The sequence below is a fragment of the Nycticebus coucang genome, chromosome 20 (assembly GCF_027406575.1).
Source record: "Nycticebus coucang isolate mNycCou1 chromosome 20, mNycCou1.pri, whole genome shotgun sequence".
Classification (NCBI taxonomy): domain Eukaryota; kingdom Metazoa; phylum Chordata; class Mammalia; order Primates; family Lorisidae; genus Nycticebus; species Nycticebus coucang.
In genome coordinates, this window is record NC_069799.1 from 41,524,400 (window position 1) to 41,547,571 (window position 23,172).

Genomic DNA, 23,172 nt, shown 5'->3' on the forward strand with positions numbered 1-23,172 from the left:
GATGATGAGTGTCACCAGGCAGACCATTTATTTGCTTTTAGGGCGTCTTCACAGTGGCCTTTCATGTCCATATTGCTGACTTGCACGTCTACATGCAGATAACCTCCTCTTTCATATCACACGTGAATTTGCTGACAAAATTCAGTGCTGTGTGTGGTACGCATTTATTATTGTTTTCATTTTTTGAATAGGTCATATAGTAGAACCTCTGTAAGTTGACCACTAAGTGGACTATAACAAACTGGTCAACATGAGGAGGTGGTCAGTGGAATCAAGTAGGGCTACTGCACAGATGTGCACATGCGATGCATGTGCAGCCTATGAAGGTCAGGTCCGCTTGAGGATGTGGCTCTGTGCAGGGAGGTGGTCCACTGCAAAAGTTCTACTGTCGTCTCCGCACCTGTGGCTCACACGGCTAAGGCGCCAGCCGCATACCTCTGAGCTGGTGGGTTCAAATCCAGCCCAGGCCTGCCAAACAACAATGATGGCTGCAACCAAAAAATAGCTGGGCGTTGTGGCAGGCACATGTAGTCCCAGCTCCTTGGGAGGCGGAGGCAGGAGAATCGCTTGAGCTCCCAGGAGTTGGAGGTTGCTGTGAGCTGTGATCCACGGCACTCTACCCAGGGCGACAGCTTGAGGCTCTGTCTCAAAAAAAGAAAAAAAGTTCTACTGTATATTCATGTAGTTAAAAATGGAAACTTTCAACATGAAGTGCTTGCTGTGTAAAGTCCGTTTCCTGCTTTGTCTCCTTATTTCTCTTTATAGGCAACCTTCTTTTTGTTTTTTTATGTCCACACAGGGACATTTTAACACATGTATAAGCAAATACGAATGTTGGCCCACAATTATAGCATTATCGACCTTTAAAGGTGAAAGTGGACTTCATGATAATTTATTCTGACTACCCGATTGATAAGTTTATGCCCGTAAGTCTCTACAAAAATTGAAGAGTGCTGTCTGATCTTAATAATATTTTCTTCCTTGGCCTAATTTATTTTACTCCTTGCCTTAATTTATTTAGCTACATAAGTAAACTTTATTTTAGTCTCTGTAGTCCGTTTTAAAAAATGTGTTTGTTAATGTGCTTTGTCATATAGGGCGCTGCAGCACCCTGACTGCCCTATTTATTCATACCTTTAACCTGTCCCTCCGTGAGCTGTAAGGAATCTTCTCTGTGGAATCTGTAGAATAGATGCTCAATAATATCTATTGAATCAATTAACAGAATTTTTCAACGCAGCCAGTAATTCAGCACAGTGAGTATTGAGATCCAGGGACCTAGTACTCGACACATAATACTAAAATGGATGTAGCTTGATATTTGCTGGATTTCTTTGCATCTATCTGGAAATACTTGTTTCAAATATTTCTTTTAACTTTGTTTTATATTTCAACAAAACAACTCTTTGTAGTAGTTTAAGTAAAAAAAAATACATGGAATGCATAAGGTTTTTTTGTTTTGTTTTTGGTTTGCTCATTTTTGTGTGTGTGTGTTTTTTTTTAATAGGATCTCACTTTATGGCCATGGGTAGAGTGTGGTGGGGTTAGCCTAACCCACAGCAACTTCAAACTCCTGGGCTCAAGCAATCCTTCTGCCTCAGCCTCCTGAGTAGCTAGGACTACAGGCACCTGCCAAAACACCTGGCTAGTTTTTTTTTTTTTTTAAATGAGACTGAGTCTCACTCTTGCTCAGGTTGGTCTCAAATTCATGAGCTCAGGGGATCCTCCTGCTTTGGCCTTCCAGAGTGGTAGGATTACAGGTATGAGCCACTGGGCCTACCCCCCGGAATATATAAGTTTAAACTGGGAAGAATGTACTAGGAAAAAATAGAGTATGTTTAGTTTTTAATTTTTTAACTGTGAGGCTCACTGTCCTAAAATATTTGGCTGTGATAGTTTTGATGAGGCACCATGTTGGAGTATTTTCTCAGTAAGACTAGCTTGAAATATCTGAGGCCGTTGTCATGCACTGGACTACCATAGGCAGAATCTAGTATACAAATAGGACTGTGGATATTTAATTTTTGTTCAGAATAGACTTAATTTCATTTACATGGGTATTCTATTTAGAATGTATAAACAGGTTAAGTTGACAGTGAAAAAAAAAAAGCTATTTCAGCTAGATTTCCAACTAGTTGAAGGATACCAGGTCAGAAGTCAATCAGGGTTGTTTTCTTAAATTGTTCATCTTTGAGTGTGTGAGTCTTTCCCATTGCAGCACTCCCAGCCTGTTTTTAAACATACGAGATATCTTAAACATAAAAGGAATGAACACTTAGAATTTGTTTCTCACAAAATCTTTAAAACTGTGTGGTAATACACTTCTGGCCTGCCCAGGGAATTGTACTTTCTACCAAGGTAAAGAAGTGGGAAGGGCAGCCCAGGGACCTGGACCCTGCCCACGAGATCCCAGCACCTGTCTCCAGGGGTGCTTCACTTGTAATGCTGCCATTAACAAAAGCCCAGCAGAAGTCTCTGTTTCTCAGCCACCTTTAAAATCTCCTGCTGTTGAATCTGAATAGGTGGAAAGTCGTTTATATTCAGACTCTTGTCTGTGGAAGGGTCTGGGAAACTGAGCCTTGGTGGGCCAGAGTCAGCAGCATAGGAGGCCTGCTGGAAGAGAGCTGAGATGCTCATTGCCAATTAACCGTGTCCACCTTTGCTTTAAATAATATGTATCTATTGTAGAAAATTTGGGAAACTAGTAGAATAGAACAAAATAAAATTGCCCAGAACTCCAAAACCCAGCAAGGACAAGTATTAAAGCATTAGTAAGTATATACGCACACACTTATGCGCACCACTCGGAACCATGGTACATTCACATATTTGCATACTAATTATTTCTGTATTTTTCTCACAGAGATTTCCCTTGGTGTGAATTGTATTAGAAAATACTTTTGGGGCGGTGCCTGTGGCTCAACGGAGTAAGGAGCTGGCCCTATGCCAGAGGTGGCAGGTTCAAACCCAGCCCCAGCCAAAAAACTGCAAAAAAAAAAAAATACTTTTAATACAAATGCAGAATATTCCGTTTTAGGATAGACTCTAATTTATATATCTTGTTATTGTTGGGCATTTATACTTTTTTCCTTTCTTCATATTATAAATATTTGTGCTGTGAGATGTGTTTGAATATAATATTATTTGTCTTAAAAGGTATAACATATTCATACATTTTTTTTTTTTCTAATTCCTTTGTAGAGTACTGTTGAATATAGCCAAATGCTTACACTTAGTCCTGAAAGGTCTGGACTGAAAAGGTGTCCATAAAGTTTGTGTACAATTTAAAATAGTTGGCTATTTAAATCGCACACAGACTTTGGTCAGGTCACCCTGTATATGTCTCTAGATGAAATCATATTCACATACAGCACACATACATAAATGATAATGGGTAATAAAGTCATCTTTTGAATTTTGTCTTTATGCTATTTGTATTTCAGTCTGAGAGTCCCTATCTGGTTAATAGGCATGTTATTTTTAGTTATAAAAAGACTTTTCACCTCTTCAATATTCAGAAAAGCGGAAAGCATGCTTGCTGATCAGATGCAAAACATAAAGTTTATTTATTTCTGTTGAATCCTTGAGAGCTTACCTATGCTGGGCAACTTCAAGATGTTACAAATTCTTATTAGTGTATTGTGGTTTAGGTTTTCTATATAAAATTGTGGAAATAATTTAGGTAGGTAAGTGTTCAGTTTTGTGATTCATTGATCTCTAATGGTTAAAATGAATTGACATTCTTAAATAACTCTTGCAAAGTTAATTGGCTTATTGTTTCAGGTTAAGCAAAACAAATAGTTTTAGTATGATATTACCAATCCATTAAAATCTCTTACGTCTGATCAGGAGAGTTCTATTCTGACATGTTAGAACACTCCTGGGTGGCACCTGTGGCTCAAAGGGGTAAGGCGCTGGATCCATATGCTGGAGGTGGTGGGTTCAAACCCAGCCCCAGCCAAAAACTACAAAGAACACTCCTGTGTTGCACTCTCTCCGTGGTTTTGAACCATGGAAGAGGGGTGAAGGCTTTCTGCTTGGTATAGGGGTAGTATCTTATTGCATTCATTGTCTACATTGCCCTGTAAACTTTATAGTTCTTTTATTTATTTATTTATTTTTGGAGACAGTCTTGCTTTGTCACCTTGGGTAGAGTGCCATGGCATCATAGCTCACAGCAACCTCAGACTCCTAGCCTCAAGCAGTCCTCTTGCCTTGGCCTCCTGAGTAGCTGGGACTACACGTGCCTGCCATAATGCACGGCTATTTCTAGAGACGGAGTCTTGCTCTTGCTTAGTCTGTTCTCGCTCCTGAGTTTAGGCAATCCACCCGCTTCAGCCTCCCAGAGTGCTAGGATTACAGGCGTGAGCTGCCACGCCCAGCTGCAGATAGTTCTTATTGATACAAAATTGGCTGAGAGTTTGGAGAGGCTTGTATGGTCTCTTAAAATTTTTCCTACTTTCGGCTGGATGTGGTGGTGGTGGTGAGGCTAAGAGTTTGTGGTTGCTGTGAGCTATGATGTCCGGGCACTCTACTGGGCAGGGACAAACTGAGACTCCGTCTCAAAAAAAAATTTTTTTTCCTACTTTATTTGGAGGTAGGACATAGAGGGGAAAAGGAGGCTCTGCTTTTCTGAAAGTTCAGTATTTACCTATTCATGTGTCCAGCATTTTGTGGCTGACTACCCTGATTTTGAGGACATTTTGTTCACACTTTGTATGGAAAAGTTATCTAGCTGCATGTTCATTTACAGTGTAATATGTGGTTACTATTTCATCTTGGGAAGGAGTATTTCACTCAGCTGAAGTACTGGAATCATTTTGTCACCTCTTTGGTCATCCTTATTAAGTCAGTGTTGCTGTGAACAGAGACCGGCTGGCCTGTGGAGAGCATTCCATTCATCCCATCAAAAAAGACGTGACGAGGCCCTTAGCAGAACCACGATAGGGCAGGGATAAAGACTGCGCACTGTGTCACGGTGTTGTTAGAAGAAGGTATTCCTGTCCCCACAATCACGAGAGATGTTGTCTTTCTCTAAGTCATATTCCACCCCCCTGCAGCAACCTCAGAAAATTAGCATAGGTAGATTACCATATAAACCATCTTGACGAGAAATTCTTAGCTGATCCCTTTATCACTTTCTTCCCCTTCCCCTAATCAGGTAAGAATTTCTTTGAATTAGGGACAGGGGAAGAAAGTGATGAAGGGAACATATTGCATTGGCATCATTGGCTTTTTTTTTTCTTTACTTTTCTAAACCTGGAGAGAGACTTTGGACTATTTCCCACCCCCCTGGGTTTATTATTTCTGTTTGATTTAGTCGCTTGGCATGTTTTGCATCTTTCCAATACCCCTGGTATGTGCAACCTCTTGGAAGAGATACTTTCTTAATTAGGTCTTTGTTATGTGTCTTTTCAAAGTGGGAGAACTGTCTTCTCAGTTTAGAAAATTATTTTTATTAATTTTTTTTGGTGGTACATTTTAAGGTTCTCAAAACAGTTTTTTCCCTGATAATATTACTGTTTGCTCTTTGTATAGTAGTGAAGGAGACGCAGAAGCAGCTAAGTATAGTCAGCCCTCTATCTGTGGGTTCAACCTCTTGGATTCAACCTACTATGAATAAAAAAAATACTATATATCAAGGATTCTTGAATGTCTGTGGTGGGTATAAGACAGACTTTTTGTTTTTGTCATTATTCCCCCAAGGCAACTATTTATATAGCATTTACATTGTATTAGGTATTATAGGAAATCTAGAGATTATTTAAACTATAGGAGAGAGAGTGCATAGGTTGTGTTAAATGCTGCACTGATTTATATAAAGGATGAGCATCGGGATTTTGGTAACCGCAGGGTTTCCCAAAACCAATCCCCCGTGGATGCTAAGGACAACTGTAATTTGAAATCTTGAAGATGAATAGTATTGGCATTTTGGCGTGTTAACTTCAGGACTTTGTGAAGCCTATTTCTACACAGACGTTGGCTGTTCTTATTTCCAGTGGCAGAAATCAGCCAACAAATACAGTTTAATTTCCTGTAATTTTTCCTAATTTCTGTTGTATTGAGAGAATTTTCCCATGTCTCATAAATATCGATAGCTTGCATAAAGTTCTGGTATGTACTGATCTTTTCTGTAGTTGGTGCTTATCAACTTTATTTGGTGGTTTTTCTGCCAGTTGACATTTATATTTTTGTCAGTGTTGTTTGCTCTTATAAGTAACCTTTAGAAGTGCTGTTCAGAGAATATCCCTATGTATCAATTCATGTTGACATCTGCGATTATTTCCTTCATTTAGGTTCCTCAAGTAGACTTACTTGATCAAGGAGATAAACATTTTACAGGCCCATTGGTAATTGTTTCACGTCAATTCATGAATAATAAAGTCAAAGTAGAAGAGAAGGCTTAGAGAGGGTATGGGGGCGGGGTGGGGTGTGTGGGAGGATGAAGAAAAATAAGCAGCTGGTCTTTTTCCTGAGTTCTAGAACTTAACTGTCTTACTGTACAGCTTAGTGGTTCTGTCTGAGGGTGCATTAGAATTACTTGGATTCTGGGAGGCTGAGGCAGGTGGACTGCCTGAGCTCAGGAGTTTGAGACCAACCTGAGCAAGAGTGAGACCCCTATCTCTAAAAATAGCCAGACATTGTGGCAGGCGCCTTAGTCCCCAGCTACTCAGGAGGCTGAGGCAAGAGAATTGCTTGAGTCCAAGAGTTTGAGGTTGCTGTGAGCTGTGATGCTACAGCACTCTACCGAGGGTGACAAACTGAGACTCTCTTTTTTAACAAAAAAAAAAAAAGAATTACTTGTAGACTTTCAAGAGATGTGAAGCATATACATGCCAACAGATGTGGGAAATTTGTGCTTTGCACTGCTTTAAAGTGTCTCTGTTGATTGTGATACAAAGCCTATTTATTTATTTATTTATTTATTTTTGCAGTTTTTGGCTGGGGCTGGGTTTGAACCTGACACCTCTGGTGTATGGGGCCGATGCCCTACTACTCCTTTGAGCCACAGGTGCTGCCCCAAAGCCTTTTTATTTTTTTTAAGAAACTTCGGTCTAGCTGGAAAAGGAAAGTGTTCTTGCCTCTTTAGTAGTGGAAACAGGAGTACAGCGGCCTGTCGCAGAATGATGGGGTCTGTTTTAAGAAATGTGCCCTTCGGCAATTTCCAGGTTGTGTCACATCATGGAGCGTACCTGCACAGACCCAAGACAGTCCGGCCTCCTGCACACCCTGTGTGGTACAGGCTGCTGCTCCCGGGCCCCAAACCTGTACAGCATGCCGCTGAGCTGATTATTATGGGCAACTGAACCCCAGGGATAAGTTTCTGCGTATCTGAACGTAGGAAAGGTACAGTAAAAACCAAGTCATATAATCTGAGTGGACCATTGTCAGAAATGTGGTCTGTTACTGACTGCCTGAAATATCATTATGTGGTGCATAACTGTGTAATGATTATTTTGAGATACCTACTTTTTACTCTAATTTTTCTTTTCTTTTTCTTTCTTTGTTTTTTTTATTGAGACAGAGTCTAATTCTGTCATCCTGGGTAGAGTGCCATGGCCTCATCATAGCTCACAGCAACCTCAAACTTTTGGGCTCACGTGATCCTCCTGTCTCAGACTCCTGAGTAGCTGGGACTATAGACCTGCTCCATCACGCTTGGCAAGTTTTTCTATTTTCATTAGAGATGGGCTCTCACTTTTGCTCAGGCTGATCTTGAACTTCTGAGCTCAAGCAGTCCTCTCAGAGTGCTAGGATTGCAGGTATATGAGCCACTGCTCTGGCCTCTTTTTTATTTTTCCCACTGGGCCGTATCTTCACAAGAAATAGGCTAATTTTTCTATCATGGCAGAATAGTCTGTAACGTTTGCTATATTTGATTTTGTGACATTTCACGTCTCTTCATATTTAGATTGCACAAAATTATCTTTTCCAATGAAAATCACTTTAAATTGTGAATATTTTTTAAAAGCCTTACAACAATTCCTTGAAATAGTGGTTGTTTCCTATTGCTTTAAAACTAGAACTGGAAATAACATGTTTCAGATAGAAGCTATGATAGAACAAAGTTTCTGGATACCACTTCTTTGTGAATCCCTACTACTCCCCATCCTTAGTTCAAAGTGCATTTTGAACTTTGAGGGATTAAGACGGCCAATTCCCAGTATCACATATAAAGTCACAAACTTTAATTCAGAGGCCTGGCATCTCCAGAGTATCTGCATTCAGGTTAAGATCCTTAATGAATTCTTCTAAGAACGTCTAAGTTTCTTTCTAAAATTGGAGAAATCTCACACTTTTAATAACAGGAAAAGATAGATAACAGAGATATAATCAAGAAATACCTACTTTCTGTTTCATTGTGAACAAGAAAATGTTTGCAGTTGATTTGCAGACGATGTCTTAGCAATTCACATCGGATTGTTACTCCACGCTATTCTACGATAGCTTCTTGCTGGTTTATTACCACAATGGTGGTCTGCATTTACCTATTCCTTTGCTCCGAACCCCTTTCCAAACCCTTTTTCCTCTTGGTTTTTGCTTCTCCTCATTTATTCTTTCTAATGGGTATGGCCAGTTGTCATACTGGTATGTTTGGAACATACTCTTTGATTTTTAAGGAGGTAAATTGGTAGACTTGACCAGTTGCTACTGAGGGAAAGTTGACTGTCTTTTGGTTATTTTTGAGCCAGGTATACTGCCAACGTTGGGGTAACCACCTCAAACCTCAGAGGAGGAGCTGAGACACTGCTTTAAAGCCATGCTTCCTCTGGAGCAGACCTATAGCTGTGTTTAATTTTCTGCAGCGTTAGCTTCAAGGGACAGCCAGCTGAGACCTGGATCTTTGACCATCCTATGGTGGCATTCTTGTTTCCTGTGAAAGGTCTCTAGAACTATAAATTTTACCCTTCTCTTTTGCATATTAGAAGACCTTCATTTGAATGTAGTGCATTCTTGGGCTTTGAGTCAGTGACAGTTACAATCATTTCTCAGTAGGCCGACTTCAGGTGTCATCTCGCCTTGTTGGAGTTGCTGAGAACTTCGTCTCATCTATTTCTCTGCTACATTTGGGAGTATAATGTGCCTTCACATGCTTTAAATATTATAATTTGCGTTCCAAGCTGTAAAATCTTAAAAGTGCTATTGAGAACAATTTTTATTTGAGCCTGGATGTGAAATTTTTAGAGTTCACAAGCCACTCCAGGAGAATAAATCCCAAATAAAACCAGAATCCTTATGGAGCACCTTCAAAGTCACATATATTGAAGAGGGAAATGAGTTATGTTACACCCGTTTTTCTTGACTTAGGGGCCAGGACCAGGAAATACACCATTTAGTCCCTGCATTGTACAAAAGTTCCCATAGCCTGTTTCCACTTCATAATATTTTAGCTTCATTTCATCTTTTTAAAGCTGGTTTCTATTTCCAGTTTTGGTTAATTTCGCTTTATAAACCTACCTATTATTTTGACTTGTGAGGTCAGGCCTCGTCACTGCCCGTGCTGTCCTTAATGAGAAGAATATCATATAGATCGCTGAGGACTGGAGGGCCTGGTATGTGCCTTCCAGCTGCTCTGGCGCTGGCCAGCCTTGGTTTCAAGTTGGATGTATTCCCGGTGCCACTGTGGGCTGGGTTGCCTTTGGAGAAATTCTTTCCAGTCAAGACTTTTCACAGTTTGGGAGGAGACATAGTTTCCATCTATCCTATCTCTCAGCCGTATCTGTTTTTGAGGATTTGTGATTTTCATGTAATGATAGCCAAGTTGTTCTCAGTAATTGCTAGTCCCAGGCAGTATGCTGTGCTTGGCATGGTCCCCGTTATCTCTGATTGGATCATCTCTGGAAAAGACGTCATGCTGCCAATCACATCTTATTGACGAACAGGTGCAACCTTGGAGGGTTTACGTAACTCGCCTAATAGTAAACCCAGTTGGTGAGTGATCAAGTTGTGATGGAAACGTGATGAGTTTGCAAGTCTGGGTACTCCTCCTTTTCTCTTTAATTTCTGCTGGAGCATCTTATTACAATACCTACTTCATCAACATTTCCACGTTAGTCAGATTGTGAAGGGTTTGGGGGTTGGTGAGGACAAGGTTTCAGCAGGAATTACTTAACAATTTTCAATCACATTTTTCAGAGTTACGATCGTCAGTTGTAAATGGAGGACAAAAATAGTTCCCTTGAATATTAATACCTATTCTGAGAACACACTCTTTCTGCTGATGGGGTTGGAGAGAGAGAGAAACTTAATTCTTGAGAAGTTTGTGTCATTAATTTCTTCATGGGAAATGTTTCCCCTGCCGGGATGTAATTCTTCGGAAAAGTCATTATTGTGTGAGTGGTCATATGTAGGATAAGATTATGGTAAGTGAAAATAAACTCTTTCTACACTTACAAAAACATTAGCTGTGGAGATGGTTTACTTGAAGAGACTAAAGCTGAAGAGAAATCTGTAGTAGAATATACTCAGGGGCGTTCACATAAATGACCCAATTCTGGTAACTTCCCTAGTCCATGGAAGTTTTGATTGTGGGTTGAAAAAGGGAAGGAGAGAGTGCTAATATTTTAGAGTGGCAGAATTTGTTATGGATAATGCAAGTACCTTAATTTTTAAACTTGAGTAATTTCTTATGTACACATATTTCTTTATTTTTCTTCTTCTTTTGAAACAGAGTCTTGCTCTGTTGCCCAGGCTGGAGGGCCTAGTGGTGTAGTCATAGCTCACTGTAGCTTCAAGCTCCTGGGCCCCAGCCATCCTCCTGCCTCAGCTTCCTGAGTAGCTGGGATTACAGACACCTGCTACAATACCTGGCTAATTTTTCTCTTTATTGGTAGAGATGGGATTTTGATCTTGCTCCAGCTGTTCTCAAATTTGTGACCTCAAGAGATCCTCCTCCCTCACACACATTCCTTTTTAAACTCAATTCAAATAGATTTAGGCAGATACATAGAAAAGAAAGAAGGTGAAATGCAGATAGATCATTCTTGCATTCAAAGTTAAGAAGTCTGTAACGCTTTCTAAAATGTTTTTAAGATGTGTCAGATTTAAATTTGTATTTCTGAGTCAGGTAGCGTTCATCAGATGTTGCCCATATTTATTGTTGTGTAAGAGAATGAGCTGGGCTCCTCAAAATTCAGCCTGACCTGAGATGGTTAAGTTTTGTTTCTCCTACACTCATCTTTCTGCGTTGAAGGTTAATGGGTCAGAAACATGGGCCCATTTTCCCTGTTCCTGTCACTTGCTGGTAAAGGAATGCTGGTGGCTCTGGGAAGATTGTGTGGCCGTGTGGTGTTTTACGAAGTCCAATGTAAGAAGGAAAATGGGATCTATCTTGTTTCTTCCAGCTTTAAAATTCTGTATCCAATTATTTTCATGGCACTCTTCACTGTGTAATAGGATTAGGAACAACTGGGAAGTGGCTCAAACAAGGAGGCTGGGTGAGGCTGAGTTTTGCTAATCTTTCTCTGTGCCTTGGATTCCCTGGTCTGCTCTGTGCACAGATCGGATGGGTCGGGTATGGTGGCTCATGCCGGTAATTCCAGCACTTGGGGAAGCTGAGGCGGGCAGATTGCTTGAGCTCAGGAGTTCCAGACCAGCCTGAGCAAGAGTAAGACCTAGTCTCCACTAAAAATAGAAAAACTAGCCAGGAGTTGTGATGGTGGGCGCCTGTAGTCCCAGCTACTTGGGAGGCTGAGGCAAGAGGATCACTTGAGCCCGAGAGTTTGAGGTTGCTGTTAGCTGTGTTGCCACAGCACTCTACCCAGGGCAACACAGTGAGACTCTGTCTCAACAAAAAACAAAAAAAAAATGAAAAACCAGATTTGATGCCGTCAGAGTAATCTGTGCCCCTTTAAAGGTTTTCAGACCTGCATCTCCATACGAGATTTTGACCAGCTTTTTGAGGCTGAATCCCTTTATGTCTGTTGTTGCTGCACATCCAGGCTGCTGGGATTATTTTTCTTGTCCGGTGTGAAGGCTGTTAACAAGGTGCTGGCTAATTGGAGGTGATGAATATTTCATCATATATAATATTTCATTTTAATTTCATCAATATAATATTTCATTTTAATTCATCATTAAATGAAAAATGTTACGCTTCTGCTTTTGTTGAAATATCAATCTGAAGGTTTTGACGTGTGACAGACAGGGAGCTTATTTGCAAACTAGTTGTATTCTGCAAATGTTTCCTTCTGTATTAAGAGTTCCAACATGGAAGTTTTCCTTGGCATATTCAGCTTTCTTGAGTTTCTCACAGATTTAAATGTGATTTCATGATCTGGAAGCTCTTGAGCATGTATCATAAAGACTGGAAAAGGTATTATCACATGCAGAGAGTGATACATTTTTAGGCCAGAAACAGTTTTAAGAGTTATGGATGGGGTGGTGCAGTTGCTCATGCCTGTATTCTTACTTTGGGAGGCTGAGACAGGAGGATCACTTGAGGCTAGGAGTTTGAGACTACCCTTGGAAACATAATGAGACTCCATCTCTACAAAAAATTAAAAACTAAATTAGCCAGGTCCCTAAAGCCCCAGCTTACTTGGGAGGCAGAGCCAGGAGGGTGGCTTGAGTCCAAAAGTTCAAGGCTGTAGTGGGTTGTGATTGCACACTAAAGTCTGGGCAACAGAATGAGATCCTCTCTCAAAAAAGAAAAAGTAAAAAATAAATAAATAAATAAATAAAAGAGAGAACTATAGATGATACCTTTATCATTTCAAGGAAAAGAAAAACTAGTAGAATAATTCGATGTACATGTTAGAAGAGTTTAATTTGAACATTATTGTTTTATTTGGATAAGTTATTTTAAATTTTTGTTACTTATTCTTGTTCACTTAAACTTAGTTGACAAAGAAAATGATAATTGACATTGTGAAATAAAATATTTATTCTTGAAATTTGAAACAGAAATGTACTATGATAAATGTCCTAGTGTGCAAAATCTCTGGCTTTTGAGCATTTTATGTGTAAATTTGGGAAAGGTTAGAGTTTCAGTTTAACTAGTGTCTCTTAGTGCAGAGTCTACTACAGTTTAGTAGACTACAACCTGTTACCAAAAACCTCGAGTTGTATGGGTGTTTGAGGTTCCTCTTTGTCTTGCTGGAGTTCAGTAGGGTCAGATTTATAAACATGTACCCTTTTTTTGGTCTTCTCTATCCTTCTCATTAATAGTTATTAAGAATGTAGGGACAATGTAATAGATCAATGTGGCAGAAGTCTATTTGTAACCCATGAATAGATACAAATAAAAAATAAATGGGGGACAACAGAATGTGGAGAAACTTAATATCAGAAAGGAAAATAAGATATCCCCCGGTACATCTGTGTAAATGCTTTCTCAAAACTGTGTAACAGTATTTTCACCTATTATGTGCTGGATACTGGCTTAGAAATTACAGAAAATACAGGAACAAGTTCTTGACCTCCCTCCTACCACATTCCGCACGATGACATAGGAAGTTGGTTACCGTGAGTTTCAAATACTGCTTTTTAGTTAATTCATTATACTTCAAAAGAGCCACGCACTTAGGGTAAGGGAGTACTGTGTTTGGAATAAAAACGGTCATGAGTACCGTGTTTGAAATAAAATCCCAAGTTTCCTTATTTTTAGAATATGTCATAATAGGCACGTGATTGATTTAAACCGATAAGAACTACCAAACTCTCTGCCTTCATTTGCAATTTGGTTATTGAACCTGATGCTTCTTTGTGTACAAGTCAGTTTTTCACTCCTCTCCCTTTCCCCACCCTCACTTGCCCAATTCTCATGTATTTTTTACAGGATGATTTGAAGGTCAGAAAGGTACATTGACAACAATCATATTTACAGACCATTTTATGGTTGTCCTCTTCTATAAATACCAAGCTTTAGCATTCTGTCCAAGGTCGTGTTCTGGTATAGCCATTGAGAGGCACAAAAGATAAACTCTAGCCCCAAAGACAGGAAAGAGTCTGCCACATGAAGTCAACAGTGTAATTACTGATGGTTTTAGCAAGCTTCATATAATTAAAAAAACAGTCATCCTAAGATATCATTACTAATTTTACTCCAGTCTCATAATTCCAGGTTAGATATCCCAAAAATAGTTTCCTTTTTTTTTTTGTGTGTGTGTGTGTGTACTATTTCTTGAAGAAATGATTAAGCAGAAAATTGAATTCCCTTTTATTACAATTGCAGAGTTGAGAAATGTTGTAAAGTTAACATCTTGACATCGCATGAGAATATTTGAAGCCATCCGATTCATAGAGTGTGTAAAAATGGAATTTATATGCATTGAGTGTTTTGTATCTGAAAATATGGCACGATTCCTGATGATTTTTTAAAGAGACGTTTGGAGTTTTCGCACTGAAGCAAAGTGGAAATGGTAGTTGGGTTTGCTTTGCTGACATAGAAATGTCTATTACTTCTGTAATGTTCATGAAACAGTCCCGATTTCTTCCACATAGAGATGTAGGCTTGCCAAGGAATTTGACTATCAGCTAAATAGCTGTTTCTGGTAGATAAACCTTGGAGTCACAGCTTTAGTATGCCAGGAATAAGCTTCTGTCCCAAGGCCTTGGGTGGGGGCTCTGTGATTTGTTTTTATTGAATTGTGATTGCCTTGGGGAGGAGCAAAGAGGAAGGAGGACACTTACTTTCCCTACCCTGAAAGAGATTTAGTCCCTAATCAGGACACAAGGACCAGGGAGCAGCCAGTTAGTATGCATTTCCCAGCCTGGGTGGCTTTTTAACACCTGATCATGTGGTGGTCCATTTAGATGATAAGGAAATTCCCCAATCAGGGCAGGAACATCTGTTTTTTCTTGCAAGAAGAAGTTTCCCACCTAGCACAAAGCTGAGTAGCTGTTGGGGGGCTGTCTCATAAGTGGGGAATTAATGTTACAATTAAAAAAAAGAGTAATTCCTCATGCTATTTTTCTCCTATAATCTTTTAGATAAATTAATGACTTCACTATAATAAATTGTTTCTTGCTGTCTGTGAATTTAATAATCATTAGAAGTTTTACATATTGGTACTACTAATAGATTTTTATAAGACAAAAAATACATTTCTGTTTTATTTTTGTTTTGGTTTTCTTTTCACCAGGGAAAAAGCAGAGTTCAAGATTTTTGTCTTTTCTGATATCTACCAATGTACAGAAAGGAGGGGGGGCATCCAATTAATCCAGGAATGAAATTGATTTAAAGCCACACTCTCCAATTTACTCAAGCTCTAAATTGTTGCAAAGATATTAGTTGTCATAAACTTTGATGGCTTGGTTTTTCCCTTCTTTAGGTTATGAAATACATCTGGGGGACATATATTTGATTAAAAATTTTTGACTTTTTGTGGTTGTCTTGTGATGCTGACCATCATTTAAAAATTATACTAAAACATTTGAAAATTGAGACTAGAATGCATTGTATACAGTTCAGTGGGAAGCAGTGAACATTCAAGCGTTTGTTATGATGTAGATGGTGCCTTGTAGGTAGTGATGTTTCTCATTGTCTTCATGTTAGAAACACAGACTCACAGCTCCAGAGGCTCACATTCCATCCAAACTGCCATAGCTAATAGTACCTGCAAGATGCTGCCATGTCTATTATTCTAAACAACATAATGTATGTTAAAAATTCATTTCTTAATTGATAATGATTTGAGATTGCTGTGAATAACTGGATTTTACATACATCGTACATGAATTAATACATGAACTCATTGTTGACTTTCACGAATTAGGGAAACTTTGGTTATGAGGGGTGACTGCAACTTTTATTTTTCTTATATAGTAACTCCTCAAACTTGATTTTGTAAATATAAGAATTATAGAATTCTGTAGGTGCAGTGTAAAAGGACAGACCTTTTGATCTTTAGCCATTACCTCGTAATAAGATTATTCTGTATTCCCTGGCTGCATGAATTACACACCATAATTGACATCAATGGAGAAATAACACACTGTTTTTCAGATGCAAGTGGAAATAATCACATTTACCTTGGATTGTGTATGCTGTAGGTGTGCCGTGAAATTGAAATAGGCATGCAACAATGCTATACATCTTTTAGTGTACATCTAAAATGACAATCATATTTCACTGAAAATGCATTTTACTGAAGTTTTTCTTGATGCCTCTTTAAAGCAGTCCCTCAACAATTTTTGAAACAATGTATGAAAGTGATCTTTTAAAATTGCAGGATTCTAAAACCATATGAAATAGGAAACATTAAAAAAAAAAAACATTCAGTCAAAACCTATCCACATTGGAATAGGCCATTGTGTTAAGTGCTTGGGTTTAAAGATGACTGGTGATCTTCTGCCCAGGCTTTCCTATAATAGTGGAGGTAGCAATTTTAAAAATGAACTGAATTACAACTTAGAACTATAATTAAAGGAAAATTAGAACATACTGGTAACCAAAAGCATAACTTGATAAGTTCTAGTGAGAATCAGGGAATGCTCCATAGAGAAAGTGAGTATTTCTATAGAAGATATGTTTTGAACTGGGCTTTGAAGAACGTGAGTATTTCTATAGAAGGTATGTTTTGGGGAGTCTAGTCTCAAAGAAAGCAAGAGCCAAGGTGAGGAAATGTGTGTGGTACAGCAAACACAATCGTCTGAAAGCTCCTCCATCCACCTTCAGTGTTCACCACAGGTGTAAAGTCTCCCAGCATACATCTTAGGAAACTCCTCTGCCGGGAAGCAGCGTAGAACATTGTTTGAGAGGATTTGGCTTGAGCTGGCATCTAGTTAAAGCCATTGTTACAGTTTCACGGAGAGAAACAAGTTGATCTTTGAGCTAGGGTTATCACCAAGGAGTGGAATCTTAGTAAACAAAACAAACTTTTGGATCAGTAAGACTGAGCGGGGGGGCTGGGGAGAAGAGGGAAGAGTTAAAGATGATTCTGAATATTTTTGTGCGTGATCACCACTAGTTGATAGAGGGGGTGAGTTTCAAGGTATCATTGAGACTTCTTGTTGGAAATTTAGATCATGAATTCCAGAAAACGTTTAATGCCGGTAACCTGTGCCTAGAAGTTGCCAGGGTAGTGGAATGTTTTGAAATTGTTCACTTTCTGAGCTTGCCCAGAGAAACAGTATTAAGCAGTCCATGGATAGAGCCAACGAGTCCTTTATGGAACAGGAAGAATGACAAAGTCAGAAGGAGCAGACAAGTGCCAGTAGCTGGCTACTAGATTCTAGACCCAAAAAGAGTGAGAATTTTGTGATGTCTGATCTTTTTATTTTAAAGGTAGATTTTCTTTTCAAGTGATATTTTGTCATCACACAAACATCCAGGTCCCCATCAACTTTTCATTTAACAGTTTTAAATATCCATTGATTACCTTTGCCTGAATGAATTATTTCATTAGGAGTTGAAAATGCTGATTTTTCTAATTCTGTTATCATGCTTCTGAAAGGACAAGATTCCTCTCATCATCTGGCGCTGTTGGTTTCTCTGAGAAAGAATTTCTACTGAGAAGACAGGGTCGATTTTTAATACTTTCTGTTTAATTGTTCTTTTTTTTTTTCTTTTTTTTTTTTTGAGACAGAGTTTCAAGCTGTCGCCCTGGGTAGAGTGCTGTGGTGTCACAGCTCACAGCAACCTCCAACTCTTAAGCTTAAGCAATTCTCTTGCCTCAGTCTCCCAAGTAGCTGGGACTACAGGTGCCCACCACAATGCCCGACTATTTTGTTGTTGTTGTTGTTGTTGCAGTTGTCATTGTTGTTTTAGCTGGCCCGGGCCAGGTTCGAACCCTCCAGCCTCGGTATATGTGGCCAGTGCCCTACCCACCGAGCTACAGGTGCCACCTAATTATTCATTTTCTAAGCAAGGAATTGGTGTATAATGACCTCAAATTGTGGGAAATGTGTTTAAAAGCCAAGTGTCCCTGTCCTGCACAGAGAAAAGGCCCGGTGAGGACATGAGAAGTTGGCACCTACCAGCCAGGGACAGAAGCCTCTGAGAAACCCTAGTTGTTGACTCCTTGATATTGGGCTTAGAGCCTCCAGAACTGTGAAAAATAAATTTCAATTACTTTAGCTCCCTCCTTTCTCCAAAAAAAAAAAAAAAAAAATATGACGGCTTCAAGATGTATGCTGTAAAAATGGTACTCGAGGTTCACCGTACTTTGAATCTTTCTGTCTGTACATGTTCAAGGCTCTGTCACTGATGAATTACCTCCCCCCCCATGACATATTTGAATTTCTCGTCAGCGTGTTTATGAGCTGGCATGTGAAACGATATTTCCTCTTTTTTCTAGCTCAGGTTTTTAGGTGAGGCTCAGTATTTGAGCTGTGTGAAGCCTTAATTTCTTCGTTTGGTCTATTCCTTTCTTCCAACTTTGTTCACGTCTCTTCCTCATCATTTCCCTGTTTTTTTTTACGAGCAGGGCCGGCCTCCTTATCACTGGACATGTAGCAGTGTCCTGCATCTTACACCAGCATTCCCTTGCATTTGTGATATGCACCATTATAGCTTTTATTAGCTGCGGCGACCAGACATGTATACTTTCTTTTCTTTTCTTTTCTTTTTTTTTGAGACACAGTCTCACTTTGTCGCCCTCAGTAGAGTGCCTTGGCATCATAGCTCATAGCAACCTGAAACTCCTGGGCTCAAGCGTTGTGCCCACCACAACGCCCGACTATTTTTAGAGATGTGGTCTTGCTCTTGCCCAGGCTCGTCTGGAACCTGTGAGCTCAGGCAATCCACCTGCCTCGTCCTCCCAGAGTGCTAGGATTATAGGAGTGAGCCACCATGCCTGGACTTTTTTCTTTTCTTCTTTTTTTTTTTTTTAAATAAAAAGTACTTGCTGGGCGGGGCCTGTGGCTCAAAGGAGTAGGGTGCAGGCCCCATATAGTGGAGGTGGCAGGTTCAAACCCAGCCCCAGCCAAAAAAAAAAAAAAAAAACTGCAAAAAGAAAAAGTACTTGCTGCTGAAGTTTATTCCTACAACTGAGTTTTAAAGGATTTTTTTTTTTTTTTGCATGTTAGCTCTTTAGAGTTTATAAAGTTTCTTTCAAAATTTATATTAAGTATCTGTAGGGTTTATTTCTATGTGTGACAATATTAATATACATCAAGACTATTAATTCATTTTTAAGTTTTATTCCCTGATGGAACTCAAGAAGGAAGAATAATAGTATACATTTTATTTTATTTATTTATTTATTGAGATACAATCTAACTTAGTTATCCTCGGTAGAGTGCTGTGGTGTCACAGCTCACGGCAACCTCAAACTCTTCAAGGGCTCAAGCGATTCTCTTGCCTCTCAGCCTTCTGAGTAGCTGGGACTACAGACACCTACCTCAATGCCTAGCTATTTTTTGAGACAAGGTCTTGCTCTTGCTCAGGCTGGTCTCAAAACTGTGAGCTCAGGCAATCCAACTGCCTTGGCTTCCCGAGTGCTAGGATTATAGGCGTGAGCTACCGCTCCCAGCTCTCTCTCTTTTTTTTTTTTTTTTTTGAGACAGATGCTCTGTCACCCAAGTTAGAGTGCAGTGGTATCATCATAGCTCACTGCAGTTTCAAATTTCCTGGGTTCAAGCAATTTTCTGCTGCCTCAGCCTTCTGAGTAGCTGGGAATGAAAGCACACAGCACCCCAAGCAGCTACCTTCTTGTCTATAGAGACAGGGTCTCACTGTGTTTCCAGGGCTAGTCTGGAATTCCTGGCCCAACAGGCTCCTCCTGCCTGAATGCTGGTGTTAACAGGGGGTGAGTCACTATCTCTGGCCTTGTGATGTGTATTTATTTATGTAAAGACATCAGTTGTCATAACCATATCAGAGCAAACAATTATGTGTATGTCATGTATTAAATAGTTTGATGGGCCGTTTTTTCTAAGTATTTGATAATGCTAACCACTAGGTTGTCAAGTAGGTAATAGAATAACCCGGAAAATCTTAAGTCTCTCAAGCAAAGTCATGAATCGATGAGGATTCAATGAAAGGGCAATTGTTTTCAACATGTTTGGTAAATTATAGAAGATACATTACAATATAATTATGAGATTAAAAATAAGAAGAAAAGAGAAAACGCCGTGACTGATAAACAGTAAAAGTCTTATACAAGGTGTTCATAAAGTTGGTATGCAATTTACTACATTAAACGATTTAAAATGGCACACAAACTTTATAATGTCCACCCTGTGTAGAAGTATTTTTCACTTTCTGGCGCACAAACTTGGTCTGGGGGATTGATTTGGCCAGGAGTTCAACGTACGCCTTTCTGCTTGTTGTGTGCGTGCTTGTGTGGCCACCACTCCCGCTGGTGTTGTTTGAATTCCCTGTCCTTGTCACAGGAGGGTAACTCTGAGGTCTCATCTGGGTGGAGTGTCTTCCCTCAGCTGGTTTGTTAATAGGCTTGGGAAAGTATTTTTAAATGCATGGAATTAAATTTTTCTGCTACTTTTGAAAAACCAGGTGCATCCTTAATTTGTGAGGTCTGGTTTTTTACGAGACACCTTTCTGTTTCTTTTCAAATAGAAAGATGAGAACTACAGAAGCCTCCCGCGGGATACTAGTAACTGGTCTAACCAATTTCAGAGAGACAATGCTCGCTCATCTCTGAGTGCCAGTCACCCCATGGTGGACAAGTGGCTGGAGAAGCAAGAACAGGTAACACACATGCGTCTGTGCTCGCGGGTCCTCGCCGTAACATCCTACCCTGCAGGGGCCTCCCCCACCACAGTGATGCCTGAACGTAAATGGTTCTAACAGTCTCTAAGCACCGGCTGTCAGACTTCCTCTGACATTCATGCAGAATATCCCTGTGGTGATCTCTGATCAAAGATTTCTCTTGTTCGAATTCGAAATTCAGTGGAAGCTTGTGGGTTGACCACACAAGGACTGTCACCAAGTGGTCCACATACGGAGGGGGTCTGCATGAGGAATCAGGCCGTGGGGGTAATGTACCCGGGGTGCATGTCCAGGCCAACTCAAGGAGGTGGTCATCTACGGAGGTTCTGCTGTATTTGTTGTAGATGCTAAACTACTGTATCATTAGAGTTTGCAGTATTTGCAAAGCCACTGATATTTGGATGATGCTGGTAAGTGTGTAGACTTCCAGGACTCTTCTCTACATCAAAGGATCCAGAGAAGCAAATTAAAACTTCCTGTTGCACCCGACTTCACTTCACGAGAGAAATATATGTCCTCTGCTGTTGTTTCAGCATTTACATTGCGGTGTTTTGTCCCGTTTGGGCACTTACCACTTCATAAATGTCAAGGGCCTGTTTTAGGTGTGTAAGTTTTTAGAGCTGACTAGTTCACTCTGCAGGGCAGCCGCCTATACGATTCATGAAATCAGAGTTGTTTACCACTCAATAGAAATAATTGCTTCCTGTCTTGGGAAGAACGACTATTTATAAAGTTCTTAGAGAGGCCCTTGCTTCATGTGGAGACTGAGAATTTATCCGGTAAGTTAAGTCTTCCGTGTTGTTTTCTTGAATGTCTTCATTGTTTATTATTTAGCGTTTTTTTGTTTTGAAGTGGGGGAATCCCAATGATCTGTCATTTTATTGGCTTCCCCCCCAGCTTTATTGGTGTGTGATGGATAAATATAGTAGCTATTTAAGGTGTAGAACATGGTGTTTGAATGTATGTACAATTATGAAATGATTACCACAATCAAAATAATTAATGCATCTAGCACTTTATATAGATTGTTTTTCTTTGTGTGTTGTGAGAATATTTGAGATCCACTCTCTTTGCAAATTTCAAGTATCTAATACTTGTCATTAACTTTGCCCATCATGCTGTCCATTCTATCTCCAGAATTTAGTCTTTTTATAACCAAAAATCTACCCATTGGCTAACAGCTTTCTTTTTCCCTCACCCCTCGGCCCCTGGTAGACCACCATTCTAGTCTCTTAGTATAAGTGCAATTTTTTTTTTTTTTTTAAGATTCTATGAATAGATGACATCAGGTAGCATTGGTCTTTCTGTGTGTGGTGTATTTTACGTAGCATAATGTTGTTGCAAATGTGAGGATTTCATTTCTTTATGAGGCTGAATAACATTCCATCGTGTAGTTATGGAGACACCACATTTTCTTTATCCATTCATCTGTTAGACACTCAGGTTTCTTCCCTATTTTGGCTATTGCTAATGAATTTTCGTGTATTTTACATTGGACTGCAAACATGTCTTAGGTAATAGTGATATTGTTTCACTCGTATGTAATCTCAGAAGTAGTTTTCCGTAAAGGCCATACTGATTTGCATTTCTACCAGCAGCATACGGGGCTCCCTTTTCTCCACATCCTCACTGATGCTTGCTGTCTTTTGACTGATCACAGCCATCCTAGCGGCGTGAGGTGATAGCCATTGTGATTTTGATTGACATTTCCCTGATGTTTAGTGATGTTGAGTTTCTTTTAGGAGTTTTGGTATTAAAAACCCACACTTTTGGTTACTTGTTTACTTAGTTATCATCTTTTTCATATGGATAGAAAACTTGGTGAATATTTAGAAAATATTTTGTTGTTTATTTGTTCCAATAATTTTTATTTTTATTTTTTTGAGACAGAGCCGCAAGCTGTCGCCCTGGGTCGAGTGCTGTGGCACCACAGCTCACAGCAACCTCCAACTCCTGGGCTTAAGCAATTCTGTTGCCTCAGTCTCCCAGGTAGCTGGGACTACAGGTGCCAGCCAGAACGCCCCGGCTATTTTTGGTTGTAGTTGTCGTTGTTTGGCAGGCCTGGGCTGGATTTGAACCTCCCAGCTCCAGTATATGTGGCTGGCGTCTTAGCCGCTTCAGCTACAGACACCAAGCCATATTCCAATAATTTTTAAAATTGTTAATAGTTCTATTGCATAAATACTAGAAAAGCTGTTTATTAATTAATTAATTTGTTTGATTATTTTTGAGACAGAATCTTACTCTGCCCTGGGTAGAGTGCCATAGTATTATAGCTTACAGTAACCTCAAACTCCTGGGCTTGAGCAATCCCGATGCCTCAGCTTCCCTTGTAGCTGGGACTACAAGCACCCACCACAAGGCCTGGCTAGTTTGTCCTATTTTTAGTTGAGATGGGAGGTCTCGTTCTTGCTCAGGCTAGTCTCAAATGCCTGAGCTCAGGCAATCCACCTGCCTCGGCCTCCCAGAGTGCTAGGATTACAGGGGTGAGCCATTAGACCCAGCCTGTTTTTCAATTTAGATTAAGAGTACATGGTATCAGGGGAAAGAAACCA

At 39.8% G+C, this 23,172-nt stretch overlaps 1 protein-coding gene across 21 annotated transcripts in view; it reads left to right on the top strand.

Moving 5' to 3' along the window:
* PARD3 (par-3 family cell polarity regulator) overlaps positions 1-23,172 on the top strand; it is a 760,426-nt gene that overhangs the window by 355,049 nt on the left and 382,205 nt on the right. For 16 of the 21 annotated variants that reach the window (XM_053573201.1, XM_053573216.1, XM_053573211.1 and 13 more), the window contains exon 5: positions 20,465-20,596. The exons of the other annotated variants lie outside the window; for them this stretch is intronic. In XM_053573201.1, the coding sequence (XP_053429176.1) occupies positions 20,465-20,596 (132 nt within the window). The remainder of the gene's footprint in view (positions 1-20,464; positions 20,597-23,172) is intronic. 21 annotated transcript variants of the gene reach the window in all.